Raw genomic sequence first — 25676 nt, forward strand, 5'->3', positions numbered from 1 at the left:
CACAAATAGGTCTTGAGGCTATTTGTTTTGAGGTTTTGTCACTTGCAACCCAAAATGTTCTGGCCAACATGAGTAGAGGATGTTTTTTGGAAGACCACCCTAAGTGTGGAGGAGAATTTGGACTGGAAACAAAGAACCCAATTAAGAGGCTGGGGGCCAGTCAGGATCAGACAGCCTAGGCAGTGGAGGCCCTGACTAGAGCTCCCTGAAGATGAACAGAGTCCCTGGAGGCCAGGTATACAGATCTAGCACTAGGTACTCCATGTGCTACTTCTTACTAGACATGTGGTAGTGTGTGCTGGGAACACAGTGCGGAGGGCCCTGAGCTGGGTTGTTGTTCAGTTGCTCAGTCGTGTCTGACTCTGCGACCCCGTGGACTGCAGCACGCCAGGCTTCCTTGTCCTTCATCATCTCCCTGAGTTTGCTGAAACTCACGTCCATTGAGTCAGTGATGCCATCAAGCTCTCGTCCTCTGTTGTCCCCTTGCCCTGCCTTCAATCTTTCCCAGCATCAGGGTCTTTTCCAATGAGTCGGCTCTTCACATCAGGTGGCCAAAGTATTGGAGCTTCAGCTTCAGCATCAATCCTTCCAATGAATATTCAGGCTTGATTCACTGGAAGGACTGATGTGAGTTGGGAGTGGACCATATATTTGTAAGTTAGAGGTTCAGTGGGGTGCCTGCCTGCTCCAACTCCTGCCCAATGCGTGCGGTGCCTGTCAGGATGTGACCGGGGCCAGGACATGTGTGTGCTCTCCGGGTTGAGCTGTGTGTGTGTGTGTGGCTGTGTGTGTGTCAAGGTTTTCCATCTCAGCTGCTTGTCTCAGCATACTGTGTGTTCGGCGGACGACGGCCTGCACGAAGTCTGCCAGCGTGTGCCAGGTCCGGACAGCCTGTTGCCAGTTGTGTGGCGTGGTGTCAGCATTCCCTGCGCAGGGTGAGCCTGGTGCCCTTCCTGCTGAGTCTCGGATGCGGCAGGTGGGTTTTAGGTCCTCCGCCTTTCGCTCCCGGGACAGCCTCCTCGGCAGCTAGTGACTGGGGGTGGGGGCACTCTGCTGGCTGCCGCGCGCGCGCACGCCGGACTCGGTACGCGCCGTGTACGCGCCCGTGCGCGCGCCCCGCGGCTCCAGCCCAGCGCTCGGAGCCGCCTTCGCTGCCACAGTCAGCTCCCTGGGGCCGCCGCCTCCCCCGGGTCTGGGGCTCTATCCGCGGGGCCCGCGCCGCTCGCCCTGAGCCAGGAGGACGAGCTCAAGGAGGATGCCTGGGCCCGTGAGTACCGCGGCGGCGGGCCGATCGGGTTTGGAGCGCGGGCAAAAGATGGTCCCGGGGCTGAGCCCCTCCTTGCGGGCTGCTCCGCTCCCTGGCCCAGGGTCGCCGCCTCGGACCCCCGCCTCGGCCAGCCCCTCCCCCAGCCCAAAGCGGAGGGAGGGAGGGAGGGAGGGGAGAGGGAGGGCGCCAGTGAGCCGAGGAGTGGGGCGCGAGCCGCCGCCGGTTCGCTTGGAAACGGTTGCCACAGCAACGGGGTTGCTCTCCCCGGCAACGAGGCTGCAGGGCGGCGACGCCCCCTCCCCCACCTCACGAGGGGCCGCATCCCAGGGGCGCAGGGAGAGGAGGACTCTCCCTCTCGCGGTGGCGGGGGGAACTTCGCCCCTCTGGCCTTGTCAGGATGTGCCTGCCTCCACAGCCGTCGAGGGTGGGGGTGGGGGGCGATCGGCCCCGTGGGCACGAGCTGGCTCCCACGTGGCTACAGTCGTTGCAGCAGGGCTCCTGGGGTGGCAGCAAACGTGGGGGCGGCCCAGCCACTGGGCCTGCCATGGGAGGAGGAGGCAAGGGTCCGGGGTCCGTACCCCCGCCACACCAACCCCCCATCCCCTCCCCGATCCCCCCCCCAACCCTACCGCACCCACCGCCAGCGAAATGGCCTGCCACGAGTTGGGTGCTTCAAAGGCGAAAGTCCCTACCAGGGTAGAGGAAAGATGCTCACCTCCCTCCTCCTCATGGCCAGAGCATGTGCCAAACGGTAGCTTGGGCTCACGGTGGGTCTCTCTGCTCCTCTTCTCAAGCCACATTCTCCAGGGAGGGGTAGGAGCAGTGTGGGCAGGAGCAAAGGACACAGCTGATCCAGGGAAGCTGAAGCCCAGGCCAAATGGGAGCACCCAGCCCATTGTCTGGATCACAAGTGTCCCTTTCTTGTCTGAGCACAAAGCCCAGACTGTGCTGGGTGGCATGCAGGTTGGCCAGCAGGCAGGCCAGCACCACATGGAGATGCCCTGTCCTCCAGGGGAGCTCCTCTGAGGGCAGAATGGCTGCTGAGTCAGAGGAAATGACCTCTGGCTCCCCTCCCAATCTCCCCTCAGTGGGCAGCTTGCTGGGGGAGAGAAAGGGCCCTCCTGCCAGCTCTCCCAGGCCTGACTCAGCAGATGCCAGCCCCGACCGCAGGCCTTGGACCCAATATCCCAGTGATCACAACCACCCTGGGGTCTCCTTTCCCATCCCGGAGGTGTCCTGGGTATCACAGGTGACCATTAGCTAGGCATTTGAGGCAAAGATGCCCTTAGATGGGTGGTGTCCTAAGTCAGGCCTGAATCTCCCACAGGCAGAAGTGCCTTTGGAATTACTCACAGGCTCCTTTCATTCTGTTCCTGCTTTGTCGGAGACCTGTGTTGAGCGCTCTGCATCCATGATCTCCTTAGTCCTTACAACATTGTGCAAGGTAAGTTTATGATCCCCACTTTAAAGATGATGACTCCAAGGCTCAGGGAAGTGAAGTGACTTGTCCAAGGCTGAGCAACCAGTAAGTGGTGGAAATAGTTTTCCAGTGTTCGTTTCTTTGCTGGTATGGCCCCTCTCTGCTGTGGTATTGCTTCATACATCTCTTGTGACCCAGGCAGAAAAGAACTGTAGAGCCTTCTAGAAGGGCTTTCTTAACCTTCTTTCACATTCCTCCAATGAGGATATTCCCTATGTTTTAGGTCTTGGTACCCCTTTCCTTTTTCTGGCAATAGAAGCCAATAACTGCCAGGCTCCTCCAGATGCTCTATAGGACCAGCTACTGCCGGGCTGCCTCCTTCCCTCCCTCTCTCTATTAGAAGTTGAGCAGTGAGGGCTACCTCAGTCCCCTGGAAATCCCTGAGGCTCCATTCCTTGGTTTGTGGGCTCTGCGGCCTGGTCAGCTTGTAAAACCTTGGTGGTAGCAGAAGGAATTTAGCAATAATAGGCCCATGCACTGCTGGCCCCTGTGGGTGCTCAGTCTAGCTCAGGAGTTGGAAACCCAAATGGCTCCAGGGCCCAGGTGGACTAGGGCACTAATCAGCTGCAGTCTACGTCACCATGTGAGAATGTGGATTTGGAATGACCAAGTTGTCCAATTTTCAAGGTGAACCAGAAATCCAGACATTTATGTAAAAGTCTCCTGGTTTTTAAATGTTGATAACTAATCATAATATTTTTCAAAAAAATGATTATGGGTCAACAAACCATGTCCATGAACAGTGTCCAGCCTAAGTCACAAGGCTGAGACCTCTGACGCATGGGAAGGTGATGGCAGTTTTTGCTGGACTACCTCCAGGCTTGTGTACATGTGGCACCATGGCCAGTTAACACATTTGAACCTCTTAAGGCTGTAAGGTGCTGGCAGTTTCGTTTATCAAGTGCAGCTGTGTATGCTGGTCTTGAAGTATTTTCACATCCCACATCAATTCTGCTCCTCCCTTGGCACTGCCAGGCTGGTCTCATCATTTCTGTCTTATAGGTGAAGAAAATTCAGTTCAGGCATGGGAATAGCTGGGATGGGTTTACACAGCTGGGTAGAAGGAGGATTTGAACCCAGGGCTCCCTGCTCAGTGCTCTGTGTGTTCACCAGGTAGCCCCTCAAAGGAGGGTATAATCCCCTCTGCTTTCCCTCTACTCCCCTACTCCGAGCTGTAGCCACGTCCCTTGGAGGGGCAGATCTGAGAAGACACCAACCCACTAGGGCTCCCATCTCTTGTCCCATTTGCAGTTTCCCAAGCCCCGGGTTCCTGGCCTGGTGCCGAGGTTGGATCACAGAGACGCTGCCTGCAGGTGAAGGTGTCAAGCCAGTACCTTGGCCTCGCTGGGAATAAGGTTCTGGCCAGCTCCATGCCTGGCCAATGGTGGCAGCTGGGACAGTTCCTGTCACTTCTTTCTGGTTTCAGTTCATTTGTCTTGGTGTGAAAGGAGTGTAAAAATGTCACCAGTGCTTCCCTAAAATGACCTTCCTGCCAGGTTCTACAGTTCCCTGGATTTCATAAGCCCATAGGCTACGTGGGCCTGAAGTGGCCCCAGCTTCCTGCCTGTAGAGTGAGGGTGACAGCAACTCCCTCCTGCCTTGGAGAAGGAAATGGCAACCGACTCCAGTATTCTTGCCTGGAAAATCCCATGGACAGAGGAGCCTGGCGGGCTACAGTCCATGGGGTCGGTCACACAGAGTCAGACAGGACTGAAGCGACTTAGCATGCACGCATGCTACCTTTACTCCCCAAGGTGGTACAGTGGTAAAGAATCTGCCTGCCAATGCAGGAGACTCGGATTTGATCCCTGGGCCAGGAAAGATCCCCTGGAGTGGGAAATGGCAACCCACTTTAGTATTCTTGCCAGGAAAATTCTATGGACAGAGGAAAGTTCAATGGACAGAGGCTGCAGTCCATGGAGTTGCAAAGAGTCAGACACGAATGAGTGAGCACCCTCCTGCCTGAGGCAATGAATATAAAGAGGTTAGCAGGGGACTTGGCATATGCAGGGAGGGCATGCAGGACAGGTGAGTGGTCACCTTTCCTACCCCACCCTCATTCTATGCACCACACTCTCCTCCCTCTCTCCTCTGTCCGCTGGCCTGAATTCCTATTCCTTCACAGGACTAGCAGCTCTGGCCTCATGTCCAGGGCTTCCCCTTGTGACCCAGAGCCCCTTGCCTCTTTCTACCTCAGAGCCCTTGGTACACATCTTAATCTCCACATAGACTTTTCCATTTATTCATGTAGATGTATGTATCCTCAGCTTGTTTATAAACCTCCCTGTGAGGGCTGAGAGCTGGTGATAGCTTGGTTATCAGTGATGTTTTGGTGAATGGGCAGCATGTCCCAGGAATGAACTGGATGCAGACCTAGCTCTTGAGATGTTCCTTGTCAGACAGGTAAAAGACCAAACAGGTGACTGAACACCTCCAGTTACTCCTTCAACAAGTGGTTTTTGAGCTACCATATGCCAGATGATGAAGACAGATGTAGCCCTTGTGATGCACGCAGGCGACTACAGAACACTGTGATCAGTATCGCTGGGCTTCTCAGCCATCCCTGGGGCGTGAGGGAGCTGGACGCTGACATGTCCAGGGTGGTGACAGGTGAGACCAAGAGGCTGAGGAGCAAGAGCTGGGGCGAGAGCAGTGCAGCCGTGTTGCAGCTGGGTTCATAGAAGGCCTGGGGGAAACAGGCAGTGTGGAGAACGGCAGGCCAAGCAGGAGCACCGTGTGCAGAGAAACTGGTGGCGATGGTAATGGAAGCCCAGGTGAGAGAGAACAGTGGCTTGGCCAAGCCAGCAGTGACAGGGGGACAAAAGGAGGTGGACAGATGAAGACACACAACAGTGAGGGTTAAAAACAACAGGATTTGGCAGATGGTGTAAATGGAGGGCTCTTTGCGGAGATAAAAGAGCCAGCAGCAGATCTTTGGGGTCTAAGGTTAGGGTGCTGGAATTCTTTATGCAGAGGAACAGTGCGGGAGGTATGCACAGCAGTGTACCAGGCCCCAGAGACCATTAATCTGTCTGAGCAAAGTGTTCTCATCTGTCAAATGGGCAGAATGCTCCCCTAGTTTATAAGGTAACTGAGAGAAAACTCTGCAGCATCCAGCCCTGGGGCGCACACCTCTGTACCCTCAGCTCTGAAGCTGTGGGCAGCAGTGCTCATGTTTTGGGGTGTCTCTAAGCCCTTTGCCTGGATTAGCTCACTCTTCTCCACTGATGAGGAAACTGACACAACGTGGCACCCCCCCCGCCCCCCAGGCTCACTCCCATCCCCCCGCTGTGCTCCCAGTGAGAGTATGGCCTAAGAAAACCCTACAATGCAATATACTCAGAAACTCCACAAAGAAATCAAGATGGAATCCTGAAAAATGTCTAAATAACCCACAAGAAGGTAAGTAAAGAGAATGAGGAGGAAACAAACAGAAAGCAAATCATAAAACAGCAGACTGAAGGATGAGCCTGGCTGAAGGCTCTGCTCCCAGCACACAGTCGGAGTTGGTATTTACTAAGGACCAGGCATGTGTCTGCAGGGGATGGAGAAGGTGAGCTGCTGTGAGCAACAGGCAGAGGGTCTGCATCTGAAGGGCTTCCCAGACCCACCAGGAGTATGCATGAGGCGTGAAGGGATAAAGGAATAACCCTTTGGAAAGGCTTTGAGAAACTTGGCTTAGGAAAAGCCCTTGGAAAAGTCTGAATGAATCTTTTGACATTTATATAGTGGGCACCTACTGTGAATTAGATGAGATGTTACTGAGCAACTCCCTCTAGACCAGGAGGGAAGCTCAGGCAGGATTCCTGCCATCTGGGCCTGCTGGACCACCAGGATGAAGCAGCAGCCCCAGAAGCATTTGTCATTGCTCCCCTCCACACTGGGCACTGGAGTCAGTGTGAGGTCAGAGGGCCAACTCGGCTGAGACTGTATGCAGACTTTCTCTCTCAGAACCACGGTGGCCAAGTCTGTAAAATTCAGCGATAGTTCTGTCACTTGGCTGGTATTTAGCTAAATAGAAGTAAAACTACCCTCCAAGGCCTGTCTACTGCATGTCAGGGCTTGTTCTATGCCTCTTCTATGATCTTACATGATCATATGTGATGATCACGTCTTACATGATCTTCAGCACCACTTCTCGCTGGGGGTCATATCCATTTGATAGACTAGAGAGGCGACAGTGGCACCTAGCGGATCTTGGGTTTGGCCTGTCTGTGCCTCTAATGCCAACGAGCTGAGCTAGACCCCTCAGGGCAGTCCCTGTCCTTTGTTCCTTATTAACCCTAGAGCTGCCATTCCACCTCTCTTTCACCCTGTAGCCTTTTCCCACTCTTGAACAGAGGGCTGGTCAGCAGAACTACTAAGTTTTGGTGAGAAGGTACAGAAAGGTGCATTTTGACTATAGGCTGGCCAGTGTGGCCAGTGTCCCCCCACAGGTACCAAATCTCCTGTACTGAGTGTTCACACATACTTATTTACATCTCACTCATCATTTAGGAGAGAGTTTTCAACACAGACTTTGGATTCAGAGTCAGGCTAAATCCTAGCTCTTCCCCTTATTAGCTGTGTGACCTCGGGCAAGTCATTTCCTTTTCTAAGCCTGTCTCATCCATCAGATGGGCATGACCCCCACAGTAGGAAGGTGGTATTGATTACATAAGATTATTCTGCATGGAAGGAGTCTAAAACGAGGCTTCACACAGCAGACAGTCCTTGGCATGTATCTCTAATTCAGCTAAACTCCATCACCTCCAGCCCCAGAAGTGCTTCTGTGACCCAGAGCTGTTCCTGCCCTGCAAGCCAAGGAGGTACCTAGTTAGTGCCAGCTTCATCAGAGCACTCCTGAAAATTCCTGTGGGCTCAGGAAAAGGAGAACAGATTTAATTAACCCCAATGACTGGCAGCATCGTGTTTTTATCTGGGCTGCGTCACCATGGCAGCCTCATGGTGGGGTTGTGAAGGGGGCGGGTGAAGCTATTGTTCCTGCCGTTATCTGTTCTGGAATGGAGGCCCAGGAGAAAGGGACTGGCACGGGCACTAAGGGGCACATGGCACAAAGCAGCCAGGGAGTCAGACAGGAGCCATCTGGGGAGAAGGGTGGGATATACTGGGCGGCCTGGCTCCCCCCCACCCCCCACCACTTGCTCTCAGACCAGTCTAAGTTTAATGTGGGGTCCTCAGCTTGGGCTCAGGCTCACTGTGACACCCAGAGCTGAATACATGTGTGCCTTGGCTGGGCATGCTGAGGATGGGGGGCGGGGAGTCCAAAGAGACCCACAAAATAGCTCAGGAGGCAGCACTCTTAACACCCCAGGCTAGGGTTTTGTGGCCAGGGTTGGATTCAAATTATGGAAACGTCACCTGCCATCCACACAGCTGCTAACTGTGTAAAATGTGTGAAACAGGAATAATTCATTACCCCAAAAGGTTACTGTATGTGAAACGCCTTGGATGTGAGGCATTCAAGAAGAGCTCATTCCTGTTCTGAGGGGGTGGTGAACAGTTGCCTGCCACTGTCCCTCCAAAGTCAGGGCTCCCCTCCTACATACCTCTTACAATGCAAGGTTCCCCTCTCAACCCTGGCTGTGGAGAGGAGGTGGACCTGGAAGTGCCCATCTGGAGTGATGTGGGCCCAGGCGGTACCGATTACTTGAGCTAGTTTTCCTACCCTCTGCAGAGAGGGAAAGGAATTGGGGGAAGGGACATGGCGGCCTGGAGCTAGAAGGGCAGGGCCAAGTCGGGCTGCGCATGGGTAGGAGGCTCGGGAAGCGGAGACCGAGATGGGATTCAGCGAGCGGAGGCGCTTAAAGGAAAGGAAAAGAGGGAACGGCCCACGCTCGGCGGCATGTTCGGCTCAGACAAAGACAAGCTGGTAGCACGCAGTAGCCACTAAGAACCGTCCGCCTGATCCCCCCTACAACAGCTGAGACAACCAGGAGGCCGCGGTGCGGGCCGGAATGTTCCAAGCTCTGGGCAGCCAGGTTTGGGAGCACGAACAAGGTCTAGGACGCCAGACGTTGCCAGGTGCGTATGCACAGGCTGAAGCTGGGCCCCGGCGGGTTGCTTGTGGGGCCTAGGAGGTGAACCACCTTTTCCCCGCCGCAAAGCAACCGCGCAGTGGCTCCCCTTCAGCGGCCTGGGTGTCTGCCTATGGTTAGACTGAAGCCCTTCCGGGGCTGGGGTACCCTGCACCCGCGAGATGCGGATGGCGAATCTCTCAGGAACACTGAAGCCGAACCCGGCCTTCGCGCGCCTCCTGCTGGCCGGCCTGGAATCACCTCGGATGGGAGGCTGCGGCGGTGGCCGCCGGGTCTCAGATACGGGAAAGCCCTACCGGGGAAACCTCGGGCGTGACGTCATCCCTGGTGACATCACCGGGCCCCCGCGGAGTGCGGGGGTTCCGCAGAGGCTTCCCCGGGATTGCGCAGGGCACCCGCGCGGGCAGGGAAGTCGTCGGGGGCTGCAGCGCGCCTTCACCGCGTCCCGTGTCTGTCCTACAGGTTCCACGCGGTCCCGGGTGAGGCCTGCCAGCGCGCCTGCCGGCGCCATGGGAAGGAACGGGCGCCGCTGCTGCTGCTGCTGCTCCCCGCCGGCGCGCGCACGACTTGAGCCCAGCTGCGGGCAGCCCCCGGCCGCGGGTCCTCGAGTGACGCTGGCGGCGTCTGGGAGCTTGGCGCGGGCCCGGGGCCACGTCGAGGAACCCATTGTCCAGTGAAGCAGCCGAGGACCCGCCGCCCGCGCCGCCGCCATGGTTATGTCCCAGGGCACCTACACGTTCCTCACGTGCTTTGCCGGTTTCTGGCTCATCTGGGGTCTGATCGTCCTACTCTGCTGCTTTTGCAGCTTCCTGCGCCGCCGCCTCAAACGGCGCCAGGAGGAGCGGCTGCGTGAGCAGAACCTGCGCGCCCTTGAGCTGGAGCCCCTTGAGCTTGAGGGCAGCCTGGCAGGGAGCCCCCCGGGCCTGGCGCCCCCGCCACCCCCTCACCGCGGCCGTCTTGAGGCGCCGGCGCACGCCCACCAGCACGTGCACGTGCACCCGCTGCTGCACCACGGGCCCGCGCAGCCACACGCGCACCCGCACGCACACCACCACGCGCTGCCGCACCCGCCGCCGCCGCCGCACCTATCCGTGCCGCCCCGGCCTTGGAGCTACCCCCGCCAAGGTGAGTACCGCGTGCGCCAGGGGGCGGCCGGGCTCACTAGGGTGGTCGAGGCCTCGGCAGGGGGAGGGCTCGCTGCTGTCCCGCGGGGCTTCCACGGGACAGCCTCTCCAGCGAACCTAGGAAGAGGGAGCGGGCTGGGTCTGGGGTTGGCGGCTGGCCGAGGTTTCTGCAGGAGGCTGAGTTGGCCTCACACCCGTGGATTATTTCCCACTCCACAGCGGAATCGGACATGTCCAAGCCTCCGTGCTACGAAGAGGCGGTGATGATGGCCGAGCCGCCGCCGCCCTACAGCGAGGTGCTCACGGACACACGCGGCCTCTACCGCAAGATCGTTACGCCCTTTCTGAGCCGCCGCGACAGCGCGGAGAAACAGGAGCAGCCGCCACCCAGCTACAAGCCGCTCTTCTTGGACCGGGGTTACACGTCGGCTCTGCACCTGCCCAGTGCCCCACGGCCCGCGCCGCCCTGCCCTGCGCTCTGTCTGCAGTCGGACCGCGGCCGCAGGGTCTTCCCCAGCTGGACCGACTCAGAGCTCAGCAGCCGAGAGCCACTGGAGCACGGAGCTTGGCGCCTGCCGGTCTCCATCCCCTTGTTCGGGAGGACTACAGCCGTATAGAGGGCGCCCGGCGTCCCGAGCCCCACCCGCGGACTCCTGGCCTGATTGCGGGGCTTTTTAAATGCTTCCCTTGGACTGCGGGGGGGGGGGGGGGGGGGGAGGGAGGGATTTCTTACCCCGTTTGTTACATTTTGAGGATAATAAAGGTGTGTGATCTGGTTTAGTACAAGCGGAGGGGGCACCCACTGCTTGCGGCCAAGGTTCTGGTGGCCAGGTGTGGCCGGCCTCATCGGCCCAAAACAAGCTGTAGAGCTAAAGCTGAGGTCAGCCTGCTCCAAACCTTTGGTTGGTTCCCCCAAGAGCCTCATACCCCACTTTCCTTGGGGCCTTGGTGAGGGCGCCCTCGCAGCTTTGAAGGTAGCAAGAGTTGGGAATGGGGTCGGGGCAGGCGGCCCACCACGGATCAGCCCCTGGAGGCCCGGAGCAGCAGGCCTGAAGGGATCTGGATTTCTTTATTAACAGACATGAGCACGACCTGTTACAGAAGTTTGTGCTTTCCAAAAAACAGTTACTGAACGTGAAAAAGGAACCCAAGCAAAGAGGGAGGAGATGGAGAGGGGCCACCCATAGCCCTGACCTGAATCACGCCTAGGGCCTCCAGCCTGGGACCTGCCCAGCAGGAGGGGGCAGGAAAGGGCTGGGAAGCTGAGAGGCCCCAGCTAGGCCTGCTTCTCTTCCTTTGGGCCAGGTGGGGAAGCGTCAAGAGAAGGGTAGGGAGGGGTGTCCCAGGGAGCCAGAGCCCACGAGCCATTTATTGCCATGTTTTAAAATTCGTGCAAAATATCTGAAGCCCTGGACAGAGAATACAAAGTGATATTTTTTCCAAGAAACAGAAAACTAGGAAAAGAGGTGGGGGGAACATTTTCCCACCAAAACTTCCCCCCCACGCCAGGCCCCAAGCAAGGTGAGGCCTCCACCCCGGCCAGGTGAGTGAGCAGGGAGGACTAAGAGCTACAATCTGGACCGGGTGGTAAGGGGGTGGAATTTGCAACAGCGTCTCAACTACCAACGGGAGGAAAACCAGTCAACTGTACAAGTCTCCTATCAACTTTAAAAAAAAAAAAGAGAAAAGCTGTAAAAGTAGGGCCCTGTGGGTAGGGATGCGGCCAAGTCCCCAGCCAGGGCCAGAATCCAGAGTAGGTGCCAGGCGGAGCTGCTGCGAGTGCAGGCACTGTGGACCATCTGGCCAGAGACGGGGCAGGTGGGCGGCCCTGGCGAGGGCAGCCTAAGGGCAGGCACCACTGCTAGTCACCACCCTCGAAGCCCTCCTCCTCTTCCGGTACTGGGTCTGCATCCCAGCAGGTGATGTCGATTTCTATGATGTGGGGAAGGGAAGGGAGTTAGGATGGCTCAGCAGATCCATGTCTGTGTCCATCCCAAACCCAGCGAGCTGTCCCAGCTGTGTATGGGGGAAGGGCTGCCTGGCCACACTTGAACGCAGCACCCCCACCCAAATTCCTCTCCATCATCCATCCCAGCACTACCTGGAGGCTTGTTGTAGAACACAGGAGGCGGAGCCTTTGCACATAGCTCTTCTGATTGGACAAACTCCTCCTCCTGTGATTGGCTGAAGTACCCCTCACTGGCCTGCAGGAGAAAAGCTCCAAGTCACTGGGCCCCACCCAGCAGGACTAGGGCTGACCTACCAGGCCTGAGCTCGTTTCCCCAGCAACCAGTGAGTCCATCAGTGGTTGCCAGGGAAACACAGATGCCTACCCTGGGAATAAAAGCAGAGCCGGCCCATGGAGGGGAAATGAAATAGCTTCCCCCCAACAATGTGGGTCACAGAGAAAGGGGGCAGGGTACTGCTGCAAGCCTGAGGAACCAAGGGTCAGCCCTCTGCTCCAGCCCTGACTACTTCCCCTCCCATCAGGTAGCCTCAGCCCCACCTGGGTCCCCTCCTTCTGGGTGGTCTCGCCATTGGTCAGCAGGTGGGGCTCTGGTTCCAGCTCTGGCTCCAGCTTCTGATCTAGCTCTTCTAGAGCTGAGGGCAGAGTTGGAGCCTGGGGGGCAGCCAGGGGCTCCCCTCCTACTTCCTCCCCTGGGTCACAGAAGGTGGCTGGCGGCTCAGGCAGCTCATCAAAACTGAGAAGATTGGCACTGCCTTCTCCTGCTGGCAGCAGTGGCTCCTGAGCCACCTCATCCAGCAGGGGCACCTCCGCCAGCATGACTTCGGCACCTGAAGGTGGTGTGGGGGCCCGAGGCTCAGCCTGGGGTGCAGAGGCCCCTTCCCCATTGCCTGGCCAAAGGTCAATGAGGCTGGCAGCGGCAGGGGTGACGGTGTTAGCTACAGCAGTGTCAGCCACGGCAGTGTCGGTTTCAATGGCATCAGCTACTGGGCTGTCGGCTGCAGAGGCTCCAGCCATGGCAGGCTCTAGAGAGGCAGCCAGGTCTGCCTGCTCTGTAGATGCCATGAACATCAAGTCCTCCTCCATGGGGCTGCCTTGGCCCTCGGGAGGCTCCGAGGCCTGAGGGGACTCCTCCAGGGGGCCAGCCCTGGCCTGAGGGGCTGCTGCTCTGGCTTCCTTGCTGGTCTCTTCACTATCCAGGCTGAGGCTGGGCTCCTGGGTCTCTGTTGAAACAAAGACAGAGGAGACGTGTGATCAGCTCCCAGGAAAGGATGCGGGCCCTGGGCAGCCACAAGAGAGTACCCTGCTTACCCACTGAAGAGTTCAGGAAAGAAGGCCTCCACTAAGACTTCCATGAAGAGTGCCTTCTAACGCCCACTGGCCCCTGCTGCCCCTTTACCCGCAGTCTTTAAACTGCTCAGCAGCCCTGGGAGGAAGGCCCAGTCCCCACTCCAGGGAGACCCTGAGGTCCAGAGAAGGCAGGTCTGACCAGGGCTCGTCCCTGCCCCAGCCACTTTCAGGGCCATAGGGCAGCCACTTGGAGTTCCCAGTCCAGGGGCTAGGGCCCCCTCACATACCTTGGGCTGCTGGGGGTGGCGGCGGCAGTGGTGGAGGCTGTGAGGACGTGACCTCATCCAGGGCCCGCTCAATCTGCTCAGCAACAGGGGTGGAGGCCGTGCTGGAGTCAGAGGGGCTCCGGGCAGGGAGAGGGGTAGGTATCATCCTCCGGTGGCTGTCCAGGTGGCTGCCTGTAGGACAGAAAACCCCAGGCTGATCAGTGAGGGCCAAGGAGCCAGCTAGAAACAGGACTGTCCAACTTGGGGCCTGGCCAGCCCTTCCTTTCTCGAGTCTGGGTGGGGGCTGGGAGCTCCCCAGGCCCCCCAGGGGCTAGACCACAGCTCCAGACCCTGCAAGCCAGGCCCCTGGAGGGCCAGTACCCCTTCAGGGCCAGGGGAAAGAAGCAGGCAGTACCTGCTCTGGGGATAAACACCAGAGATCAGCGATCAGGGCGAGAGGCAAGGGAGCTGCTGGGAAGCGGGGCCCTCCTTACCCCCTCCCGCAGAGGCCTGGGACTGCTACCTACATGGGAGGGAGGAAGAGAGGTTTGGGGTGCGGTGACAGGTGATATAGGGAAAGGGAGTCCGTGGAGGGGAGGAAGAGGAAGAGGAGGAGGAGGAAGGCCCACTGTCCGATGCCTTTATGAAAGGGCAGTACGGACGACCTGCCAAGAGAGACAGACAGAGAGAGAGAGACAGAGGACAAGAGAGGGTCAGTCTCCCCCACCCCCATCCTGAGGCCTCACCCACCCACAGGCCAGCCCTGGTTGTCCAAGCTGCCTTCAGCCAGGGTGCACATTCAGCCAAGCTGGACCAGAGCCTCAAGCCATCAGACCACTGCCACCAGCACCAGCCACACATAGCAAAAAGCCTGACACATCATGATGTGGCCAGCCTCCCAGCATCTGGGCAGCGCATGCCCAGGAACAGCCTGTCCCACCCCTAGAGCCCTAGCACTTGAGCCAAGCACACGGAAGGGGCAAGCAGGCCAGCAGACAGGGAGCAGAAAGGTGCTTCAAGGAGTAGTGGAAGCCACACAGGGAGAACCCAGACAGGGAACCCGGAGTACAGCTCCAAGCTGCTGGATCTCAGGACAGGATGAGGCCCCACTCCCCATGCACCTACAGTTCTTCAGATAAGACAAGTTCAATCCCAGCAGGGCCACTCACTGCAGCCAGGGGGATCCCTCAGCCCCAGATGGCCTCTAGTACCACCCACTGCTCAGACCAGGCCCTGCTGGAGCCCTTCTCAGCCCTGCCACCTGGAGGCGGTGGGTGGAAGCACATGTGATGCTCGGCCTTGGCTTCTCCAGGGGGTCCTTGGGCAAGGAAGGTCCCAAAGAGGCTCAACACCAAAACCTGAGGAGTAGGGGTTGGGTAAGGGTGTGGGAGCTGGGACTACCTGGTCGGTGGTTGAAGGGTGAGGGCACATCGCAGCTGCCTGCGGAGGCCGATGCGACTCTTTCCTGCTGCTTAAAGAACTCCCGTGGATTATCAGGTCGCTGGGCAATAATGGCTGCTGCCTCCTGGGGGCACACGGATAGTCAGGCCAGGCGGGACCTGATTGAGGCAGCCGGGCCAAACTCACATGCCTGGTGCCCCCACAGTGCTCACCTCTACCTCTGATTCTGACTTCTTCATCTGGGTCTCTTCCTCCTCATCCCGCTGGTCACCCTGGAAACCAAAGGGATGGTGTTCTGAGCACCCCACCCCCACAGGAGCTCTGGGCTTTCTTACAGCCCACTTCTTTCACTACCAGAAACCACTTTCACGACCCAGTCCCACAGCACCTTCTATCTGCAAGGTCCTCAGCTACCTCATCTCCAGTCCAGTCAGACCCCTGGGCACCCAGGGCCATCCAGGAACACTCCCAGCTTTGTAGCTAACTTTTCTCGAACCTCTTAACCCAGTGTCTGGCCAACCACAGCCCCATCCGTGCAGCCTGAATCTTGGTATCATGACTGAGGCTTCACTAGTCCCCTGCCTCCTTGCTCTTTCCCTCTATTTCTTTCTCTATAGACTCTGAAAGGATCTTTCCAAAACATTAATTGCCATCACTTAAAAATCATGAATCTGCCTGCAATGCAGGAGACCTCTGTTCAATCCCTAGGTCGGGAAGATCCCCTGGAGAAGGAAATGGCAACCCCCTCCAGGAGTCTGGCCTGGAGAATTTCACGAACAAAGGAGCCTGGCCGGCTTCAGTCCGCGGGGAAGCCAACAGTCGGACACGACTGAGTAACTGTTACTCACTCACTCACTCAAAAACCAAGTTTCTTACTGAAATCAGGGTGTTCAGCTTCTTTTGAAAATGCCAGCAGCCCTGGTAACACAGGCCTGTGTGCCCCAAAGCAGCTTTCAACTAGAATTGCAGTGCAGCAGCCTCAGTTTGCCACAGTCCCCACCACTCCCTGCTACCCTTCACTTGCTGTTTTGGGGCTACAGCCCCAGGAGTAAAGATAGGTGTGGGGGTCCTTGGTTGGGCCTCCCCTCTCCCTGCCTGATCCAGCCCATCATCTCTCCCAACACTCCCCTCCTGCCCTGACTCGCGCACACCCTGTGAAATGCAGACATCAAGTCCTCAGCACAATGGAGCTGTAGGTCCTGTAACAGGCGTACAACTTCCCAACTCTGTGCCTTGGCAGAGGAAATGAATCTCTCTCCCCACGTGCCTGACCCCCACCCTGGGTCCAGCTCTTCCTGCTTCCGGCCTCAGCTTTGGCACAGCCTCCTGGGGAAGGGGCCCTTGGCCCATTCAGGTCATTTCCTTCCCTGGGCCCCCATGAGGTGTTCCAGCCATATACTGATTACACTGTGTCATAATTTCCTGCTTCTGGATCATCTCCCCACCCTCTGAGAACTTATGTGTGTGAGTGGTCAGCCTGACGTTCAGTGGTATTTGTTTCCTCAGTTGACCTAACCACACCAAAAGCCTCAAGAGGGTTGTCACCCTAACCACCACTTCTTGTCTCCCAGAATGAAGTCTAAACTCCTCCTCTGACCTCACTCTCTCCTCCCAAATTTCCAAGGGACTCCAGTCAAGCTTTTTGCCTTCCCTCAAAACATACATCCCACCAGCCTCTGCTGCTATGCCACCCCTGCCTAGTGCCACAGGATGAGGTTCCTCTGCCTCATTCAAAAAAAGGACCAGAGGCAGCTTACCACAAAAACCTTAACTACCAACAATGTGAGAAGCACGGAAACAAATCAGAGCTGGGGGTCGGAGAGACACCAACACAGTAACCGGAAAGGTCAACGGGGCTGCTGTGCTTCAGCATCTTCAGATAAATGAACTCCTAGTATCCCAGGCAAAAAGGGAACTCACATAAGGAAGGCAATTCTTATCAGAAGGGAGAAAGCGGAGTACCTCAAGTCAAAAGAAAGCATTTTACGGTTGTAAATTCCAAAGTTTCTTGTGTGAGACCTTCCTCAGGGGACCTGAAGCTGCAGGGTCACCACAGTGACCTGTTAAAATACCAACTGTCATTGTCACATGAGCCATACTTGAAGGGCCAGATGAGACTATAAAATAATGGTGTAACACTGTAAATCTTTGCCTGAAACATTGGTAATTGGTGAAGATAAGTGATCAAGTCAAAGGCTCACTAAACTATTGTTTCTACTTTTGTGTGCACGTGTATGTGAAATTTTCCGGAAGTTTTTTTTTCCAAAAGACCTTGCTCTGAATGGATAAACAAAATCTGGTATACATACACTACGGAATACTAATAGTTTTCAAAAGGAAAGACATTCTGACACAGAGATGAAGCCTGAAGATACTATGCTAAATGAAATAAGCCAGTCATAAGTGGTCCCCTCATACGAGGTACGTAGTCACATCACAGACACAGAAAGCAGGTGCCAGGGGCTGAGAAAGGTGACAATGGGCAGTTAGTGTTTAATGGATACGAGGTTCAGTATGGGAAGATGAAGAAAATTCTGCAGATAAACAGTGGTGACAGCTGTACAAAATAAATACACTTAACGCCCTGGAACGATACATTTAAAAATGGTAAAGATGGTACCTTTTATGTTATATACCTTTTGCTGCAGTTAATTCATCAGTTAATTGTAAAAGGGCCTTGCTCATCTTGCTCTCCACCATATTTCCAACACCAGCACGTGGCAGGTGGCAAGGGTTTGTTGAATGAATGACTTTGGAGCTTACTACCCACACATTCTTTCCACCCTCTAGGGGCTATGTGAGTGGAATGATCTATGACAGCCATTAATGCCAGTGCTGCAGGACTGTCCTCCCACCTCCCTCCAGCCTCCTGTGGGTGTGACCTTGAAGTCTGCTTGAGTCCCCACGGCCCAACAGCTACCCACCACAGTCTCAGTCCAGACAACTACTGCCTACTTCCTGTCCCAAACTGTACCACGCTCAGCACTGAATGATCTTCGCTATTTCTCAAATGTTAAAATTCAATTCAAAGCGTGAAGATCTGTCTCCACTGTGGTTGTGAAAGGGTCAATCCACGATGATCCTAGGGCCATCCCAATGTTTGGAAGTTCAGCCAAGTACCCCTGGAATAAGTGCCTGCCCTAAAGGAGACACTACACATACGTGTATACAGATGTTCAGAGCATCAGCCCAGATTCTTTCAGTGGCTCTACAGCATTACTACAATGGGGACCAGGCCTCAAGTCCCATTAAATACAGGAAGCATGGCTAATCTACCTTGAGCCCCTCAAGTCCTGCTGGAAGTGGGCAGGAGAAGCCTGGTCAGTGAGGGTTTGGGTCAACGTAGATTTTCTCTTTCAGTCTAAACTTCTCCAAAGAGGTCTCTTCCCACAGCCAGGGGACAGAACCCCACATGATCAGGGGTCAGGCCCGACATGGCAGGACATCCCATGCTGATGCAGGGGTACCCTGAATGCCCAGCACTGTCCCCAAGACTCTGACTATCCCCCAAGGGGCCCAGTAATTCAGGGACCATCCCCACTTCCCAAACCAGGAAAGAGAAACCGTGGGCTAAGAACTTACAAAGATAGATTGCTCCTTCAACCGCCTCTTGGCCTCCTCAGCCTCTAAAGTCTGTTGTTTCCTCCTGGAATGAAAGGTGCAGGCAAACCCTTAGGACTGGCCGCCGTAGGGCCGCGGCCCAAGGTGGGGGTGGAGCAGGGGGCACACCTGTGTTCCTCAATCTGCTGCTCGCGCTCCCGATATCGGCGCTCCCGCTCCTCCTGCTCCTGCCGCTCCTGCTCCATCCGCTCTTGCTCAAATCTGAGTCTCTCATCCAGGGCCTTCTTCCGCTCCTCCTCTTTCCTCAGTTCTTCCTCCTTCTACAGCCCCCCGTGCCAAGGCAGTGCAGGCCCTGAGCTTGTGGCCCACCCCACCCCACTCCACCCCCATCCCTGACCCAGGCTTCTGTGAATTCAGGGGCTTTCAGTGTGGGAAGCACATGGGACGGGCCCTGCTGTTAAAGGGAGGGACTTTAGGAGAGGAGCCAGAGCAGCCCCGTGGGGTCAAGACAGGGAGGAGCCGCCCAGCCAGCAGGCCAGGGTCGGGGTCTGCACCTTGGCCTGCTCCCAGAACTGCTCGCGGTTAATCCGCTTCATCTCCACAGCCGCATCAGTCTTCTGATAGGTGGTGCCCTGCAGAGTTCAAGGGGCCCGGTGTGAGTGCAGCCCACAGGCCAAGTGCTCGGGAGCACCCCTCTGCCCCCCCACGGAACAGTGAGGACCGAGAGGGGACTGGCCAGTGGAGCACCAGGCAGGGCCAGCCCACCAGGGGCGCACACTGACCACCGGCTCGGCATTCTCGTCCTCACGGAGCCGTAGTCGGTGCAGCACAGGGCTGGAGAGCCGCGCCAGCCCATTAGAGAGCCGCTGCCCGATGGCGCCCGCGTCGATGTCTTCCACGCTACTGGCATTCACGATCACGTCGACGCCCTGCCGCAGGAAGAAGGCAGGTTCAGGCAGCCAGTCCCCGCGCCTGTCGCCAATCCCCGCAAGCCCTGACCCCACACACACCTGGAAGAACTCGGCCACCTTAGCCACGTGGCTGGCACAAGCACATTTGCGGGCATCAGGTACATCCTCACCAACCTGCAAAGTCGCAGCAAAGGGGAACAGGGAAAGGACAAGAGTTAGGGGCAGGCTGAGGCCTGGAGCTCTCTTCCCGCAGCATCAGTTAGTGGAGTGGGATGAAGTAGAACCGTTCTGGGGCCCTCAGCTCCCCTCCCCAGCCCACCAGTGCATACCCAGTTGATGAGCACGTATTTTGGCAGAGCAGCCTGGGAGTCCTTGACACTGCAGAAGCCATACATCACCCTCTGGTTCTCAAAGTGGCCGGAGAGCTCCTGCAAGCCGCCATCTGGGGGAATCAGGAGGGTTGTCAGGCCCAATCTCCTGAACCCCTCCCCCACAAAGTGCCTGGAATCCAAAGCAAGCACTCCTCTCGTGGGCTCTGCAGACACCTCGAGAGATCTACAAGCCCCAGAGTTCTGTGCTGGTGTGAAAGAGGCAGCAGGCAGGTGCGAGTTTTGCCTTTTAATTCCCCAGGACCTTGGAGAGCTTAGGATGTGTTCTTCACACATCAAGTCTCACGCGGTGCTAGCACCCACTGAGGTAAATTAAAACCTTTTTAGACTCTGAATAAAGTGGGGTGATCCAGGCCATCCCTGTCAGGCCCCTTCCCACCTAGCTGTGTGACTTTGGGGAAGTCACACTCCTTCTCTGAGGCTTTGTCTTTTCATAATCAAACAGGAAACCAGTCTCCCTCCCTCCCCACCCTAGGGATCTTAGGGATGATTGGAGGAAGGACACTTGCCAGACAAATAATGGTCTGCTGGACGCAGGCAAGCAAGCATCGAAGTGGCCTGGAGCCAGACGGGTGGGGAAGAAAACAACCCAACCGGAGGAGGGGGCGGGAGGAAGACAAAGGAATGGCTGGAATTCTTACCTCCTGATGCTGCAAGCTTGAGGTCATCTGAGCCATCCTCATAAGTGTACAGAGCCCTGGGGAGAGGGAGGGGTGGCTCGGAGAACTGTCAGGGCCCAGGCAGCCAATTTTGGGTGGAGATGGCTCTGGGGGGGTAGGAGGGACACAGAAGGGGCAGGACAGGAGGGGGGATTCCAGCCTAGCACTTAAGCCTTATCACCATGACAACAGAGCTAAGCACCATTTCAGGCTGGAACTCAGTGGGGGACAGTTTGGGACTTGATGGAGGGAGGCTTGGATCAGGTGGAAAGCAGGCAATGGGGAAGGAACTGCTGGCCAGTGGCTAGCTTCCAATAAGTCAGTGTGTTGCGTCCTCGGAGCCCTGGCCCTAGCAGCCTGCAACCCAGCCAGTGGTGTGAGATGGAGATTCCAAGGCGACGGGTTCCTTGGGTTCCTTGGTTACCGTTCCCTGGCTACAGCTCCTCATCCCCCATTGGTGGTTGCCAGGAACCTACCTGGCGCGTGCCTCGGTACCCACTGCCCCTCCCCCCACAGCAAGGGGGGAGGGGCAGGGAGAGAGAACCTGGTGCTGTTCAGCTCTGGGCATCCCCCTGGTAACCACGGCAACCCAGCAATTGGCACGCGACTGGCCCACCCAGCTGCATTCTCCGGAACACAAAGGACCCCGGGGACACACCCTCATCCTCAATCTCAGACTCTCTGAAATGGGGATGAGGTCACCATGGCCACTCTTGCCTGGACTCTGGCCTTTGGGCGGCGGCGCTTTTTTGGCCTTCCAGCCCTAGGCTGCCTCTGCCCTAGCTGAGGTTCTGGTCTCCGGGGACCGCTGGCCTTTCCTTCCCTCTCAGCTCCGGCAGAGAGCTGACCCAGCAGCCTTCCTCCTCCCTAGCTTTTTCTCCACAGGTAGGAGTGGCTCAACATCCATTTTACACAAGGGAAGAGAGAAATGTCTCCTTCCGAGGACTCACTTGGAGGAAGACCGGCTTGGGGCCAAGAAGAAAGGCCGGAGGGGCAAGGAGGCTCAGCCCCTCCCTCAAGCTCCCTTTCCCTGACTGCCGAGGCACGGTGCTAGGAGGGGGGGGGGGAGGAGACCAGCAAGATGCAGAAGAGAAGAGCTAGGAGACAGGCAAAAACGGAAGACAAGGGAAGGGAGGGACGTGAAGGGATGGAGAGAAAATGAAGGCGCGGGGAGGGAAAGGGGTGGGAAGGAAAGAGGGAGGAGAGAAGAGAGGGGGAGGGAGGTGGGAGGTGGAGGAGGGCGGAAGGAGCGCCTGGTCCAGGCCCAGCCCCATGAGGTCAGCACAAGTCACTGCCAAATGGGCCCCAGCCCCTCCCAGCTTCTCAGGATCTCTTCCCTCCTAAAAGGGACACAGGTGGGCTGTGGGGCCAGAAACTCCCCATCCAACTGTTGCCTGGGCCCCAACCCTGGCAGCTGCCTTCTCCACACAGCTGTCCCACCACCTGTCTGGCTGCCCTAAGCTGCCACTGCGAACAAAAGGCCCTCAGAGAAGGAGGATCTGCCCCTTTGCATCCCGCAGCTGGGAAACTGAGGCAGGACTCCACGACTCGTTCCCAGACACTGCACTAGCCATCAAGTCACACTTCCCCGGCCTGACTTGTCAGACTCTCCCAGGCTCTCTGTGGCTCTTCCCAAGAACACCCCTTCCATTCTTTACTCCTTGTCTACCCACCTTCAGTCACCTTTCTGTGCTGCAGCCCTGGCCCTTACCTGGTGAAAACCATAGCTAAGTTCAAAGATTTCAGCAGGCCTTCATCCCTGAGCTCCACCCCACCTGCCTTTCCAGCCAGACCTCCATATCCATACCATACACTTGGATCACACTGGATGGGTCCCTGATGTCCAGCACAGTTCTGGGCATTTCCCACCCTGGAGCCTTTGCATGAGTCTCCCTTCACAGGAAGGCCAGACCTGCTTCTCCATCCCATGCCCACCCTTGACTGAAATCCCTCAGGGACCCAATGCCAGCTCCCCAGGAAGCCTTGCCCTGCACTGCACCTCCCTCCCCAGGATGCTTACCACACCCCAGCAAGGATGGGAAGAGGCACCTAAAGCTGCCTGGGATCTCACTAGATCTGTGCTTCTCAAACTCATTTGAGGTGACCTGAACTTTGGGGGGGTTGGAGCTGATGAAACCGAAAGGGGGTGGGGGGCAGGACTCTACACCTCCAACCCCTGGAGATAGACACCGTTCCAAACCGTAAGCTTCATGAAGATGGGACACTTAACTCAGACTTTCAAGACAGCACAGAGCAGCTCTAGTTGGTATTTGCCATCTAGCAACCATCTCAGCCAGAGAAAGTAGACTGGGGTGAGTGGGAGATGGAATGTAGCAGATCCAGGAAGATTCTGGGTTGAGCTGAGGATGGGGGCTGCAGGGCAGGTGGATTCCTCAGGACAATTACACTCTCAGGATATTAGAACTGGAAGGGCCTTGAGCATCGGGGTATGGTTGAGCCCAACTCCCTCTCCTGCTTGTCAACAGGAGCAGGGACTCGTGTGGTGATACAGTGAGTCAGGTCACATCCAGGGTAACACCAGTTCTTCTCACTACACAATCTGACTTCCATGGTCCCCTGCTCCCAGCATCAGGCAGCAGTCTATTCCAGAGTAAGTCACCTGGGTGTGACCTCCCCGACCCTTACTCCCTACTCAGAGGAGGGCAGTGCCAAGCCCCCTTTGCCCAGATGGTGATTTTATCCAAGACACCCTCCTCCAGCCTCAGTGCAGGGTCTGCTCCTGAGTCTGGAGACCCCACTGTACCCTGGCTCTGTGCTGGGTGCTAGGGGCCCTCATGTCCTTGATGATTCTCACATTCTTTCTACCAAATGTTTATCTGGGCCCTTGGGAGTGAGCAAATGTGTGTATGTGCGAGGGTGCGTGTGTACATCTGTGAGTGTCCCACACACAACCCAGATCGGGGCGGGGGGTGGGGGGTGACGCACGCCAGTGATGAATAATAACTCGCTTGAGCCACATGGATGCTGCTGGGTGGTGGGAGCCCAGGCCTCCGCTGAGCAGGATGCGGGCCAGCAGTGGTTGTGGGAGCTCTGCTTTTTGGAAGGTGGGGGGAAATGGGGTGGTGATAGGCAGCAACCCCAGACTGAAGAGCATTCTGAGGTGGGTTGTGCCTCTCCCCAGGCACGGCCCAGATCCCAAGGCCAGCTCCTCCACCAGGCCAAGCCAGCCACTTGCCCTCAACTCATCCCATGATCTCAGCCCCCCTGGGACAGGGCTGGGACAGAGGGTGGGCTGCCTGCCTGCTTAGCCCATCTTGGCCTCGCCTGTGACTGACCCGCAGGACACGAGAGCTTGCTTGTCTCCCTCGTCCATCCCTCCAGGCCTGGCCGCCCGCCAGTGCTGCAGTACTGTGGCATGGATGCCTGGCCATCTTGTCCCCTCCTCCAGCCCCCAGGTCAGTGTCTTCCCAGCATGAGGGTGAGGCCAGCCCAAGTGTGGTCCCTCAGATCTTCCTTCACTTTGTGTTTCCTGCTTGCCAAGGGGAGAAAAGGCCTAGGGAAGAGAATGGGCACTTGCCCCAGGAGAAGAGTATTCCGGGGAGATGATGGTTCCTGAATGGGGCAGTGTGGAACCCCTTGGCTTTTCCCCCACTCTGGGGACTCCAGCCCCAGAGCAGGTGGTCCGTCCCCACCCACCACCTAGGGGGAGACAACAGCTGGGGAGGGGAGAGAGGGCAGCCCAGCTCCTCCAACCCCGCAGTAGCTGAGAGCCCCTTGCCACTGGGCCACCAGGCCAGGGGCTCCGTGGATCTCCTCCCCCACCTCATTCTTCTCAGAAAACTCCCTCCACTCTTTCCACAATGGTCCGCCTGGGGGATCCCTCCCAGGGACCCCACTTGGCACTCTAGGCAGGCAGTTCAGTTCCTCTGGCACGTCCCAGCCTGGGTGCCTAGTCCCTGCAACCCTCTTCGCCTTGGGGAGAAGACTTAGCCCTGCCTCCTCGACCCCCGAGGGGAACAGGAGGCACTTGGCGGCGGTGGCCGTGTGGCAGTGAACGTCTTTCCATCACACCCCAACTCCAAGAGGCCCCCCGGTGGGCGGGGCGCCCCGGCCCCCAGCCCGCTCCGTTCCGCTCCTCCCCCGCCCTAGCTTTTCCTTTGTGCGGTGGCCGGCTGGGCTGGGCCGGGTAGACAGCTCTGGCTCTGCCGGTTCGGTCCCCGCCCGCTCGAAGGTGTCGAAGGTGCCCTTGGCCTCCCGGTGCACACCTGTCCCCCGCCGGGGCCCAAGGCGAAGAGGAGGGGGTGGAGGAGCAGTTCTGCAAGGCCAGGAAGCCCCAGGCCACACATCTGGACCCTGCGTCTCTCAAGCCTGCGTCCAGCCACCAGCGTCCCCACCGCGCGGCTGGGGCCGCCTCCGGGTGCTCGGGGACCGCGGGTGCCCCGCCTGGCCCGGCCCGGCCCCTCCCCCGGCGCGCACAAAGGCAGCTCCTCCCTGGCCCTCGCGGGCCGCTGCAGCATTTCGGGGTCTCCTCCTCCCTCCCGGCTACGGGGCGGCGGGGCCGGGTGGAAACAAAGGCGCGGCGGCGGCGGCGGCGGCGGCGCGGGGACAAAGGGGCTGAGAGGCGGGGGCGGGGGGCTCACCAGTCGGCCGCGCTCTCCTCCCGAATCACTTCTTCGTACGCCGCCAGCAGCTCCAGGCGGTGGCCACTGAAGCTCACGCCGGCCATGCTGCGGGCCGGACCGAGGCCGAACGGACAGACGCACGGACGGACGGACGAGAAGGAGGGAGGGAAAGACCGAGTCGCCGCGCCGCCGCCTCGGAGCCTCTGCAGCGTTGCGAGCCGAGCGAGCCAGCGGCCGGGGGAGGGGAGCCGGCCGGCGGGGGGCGGGGGGCGCTGGCTCCGCCCGGCTCGCTCCCTCCGCGCGCTCGGTCCTAGCGCCGCCCCGGCCCGGCCCAGGGGGAGGCCCGCCCCCCCTTCCCGGCCTGCCCCGGGGCGCCCTCACGCCCTCGCCCCCAGCCCCTGCGCGCCGCGCCCAGGCGGGTCTACCACTCGGCACCCGGGGGCCGTTCTTCCCACGTCCCAGTTCTCCCCTGTGGGGTCCCCAGCCACAAACCTTAGGACCTCCGTTCCCGCCCCCCGCCTTGATCCCCCTCTCCCCATCCCCACCTCACCAAGCCCTATCCAGGCCCAACTTCAGCCCTCTTCTTTCCAACTCCCTGTCCCAATCGAAAATCCATTCCATTCCAATCCGGCCCAGCCCCACTCTGTCTTTCATTGATCTCCCTCCACCCCAGCCTCACCCCCATCCCTGGTCCATCCCAACCTCCATCCCCAACCCCTGGCCCATCTGTAGCCCATCCTC

General features: G+C 57.9%; 2 protein-coding genes across 5 annotated transcripts; one reads left to right on the forward strand and one right to left on the reverse strand.

Annotated features, from left to right (window-relative positions):
• Positions 1-2228: 2228 nt before the first annotated feature.
• Positions 2229-10692, forward strand: PRR7 (proline rich 7, synaptic). The gene is made up of 3 exons (XM_086410960.1): positions 2229-2711; positions 9248-9910; positions 10129-10692. The coding sequence occupies exons 2-3, from the start codon at positions 9496-9498 to the stop codon at positions 10524-10526; spliced, it is 813 nt and encodes a 270-aa protein (XP_086267086.1). The 5' UTR covers positions 2229-2711; positions 9248-9495; the 3' UTR covers positions 10527-10692.
• Positions 10693-10959: 267 nt separating this feature from the next.
• DBN1 (drebrin 1) lies at positions 10960-25155 on the reverse strand. 4 transcript variants are annotated; one of them, XM_086410916.1, is made up of 15 exons: positions 24954-25155; positions 20335-20390; positions 19634-19746; positions 19404-19478; positions 19176-19322; positions 18948-19025; positions 18562-18713; positions 18415-18478; positions 15045-15104; positions 14833-14956; positions 13959-14096; positions 13453-13623; positions 12416-13098; positions 12011-12113; positions 10960-11841 (listed from the first exon to the last, which is right to left on the reverse strand). In XM_086410916.1, exons 1-15 carry the CDS (start codon positions 25037-25039, stop codon positions 11771-11773), a joined length of 2121 nt encoding a protein of 706 aa, XP_086267042.1. In that variant the 5' UTR covers positions 25040-25155; the 3' UTR covers positions 10960-11770. The 4 variants fall into 4 exon arrangements, with proteins under 4 accessions (XP_086267042.1, XP_086267044.1, XP_086267043.1 ...); XM_086410918.1 differs by lacking the exon at positions 24954-25155 and adding an exon at positions 21303-21522; XM_086410917.1 differs by lacking the exon at positions 13959-14096.
• Positions 25156-25676: the final 521 nt, after the last annotated feature.

This window comes from Bos grunniens, chromosome 7, assembly GCF_055505025.1.
Source record: "Bos grunniens cultivar Pamir isolate PY7600 chromosome 7, Bosgru_T2T1.0, whole genome shotgun sequence".
NCBI lineage: Eukaryota > Metazoa > Chordata > Mammalia > Artiodactyla > Bovidae > Bos > Bos grunniens.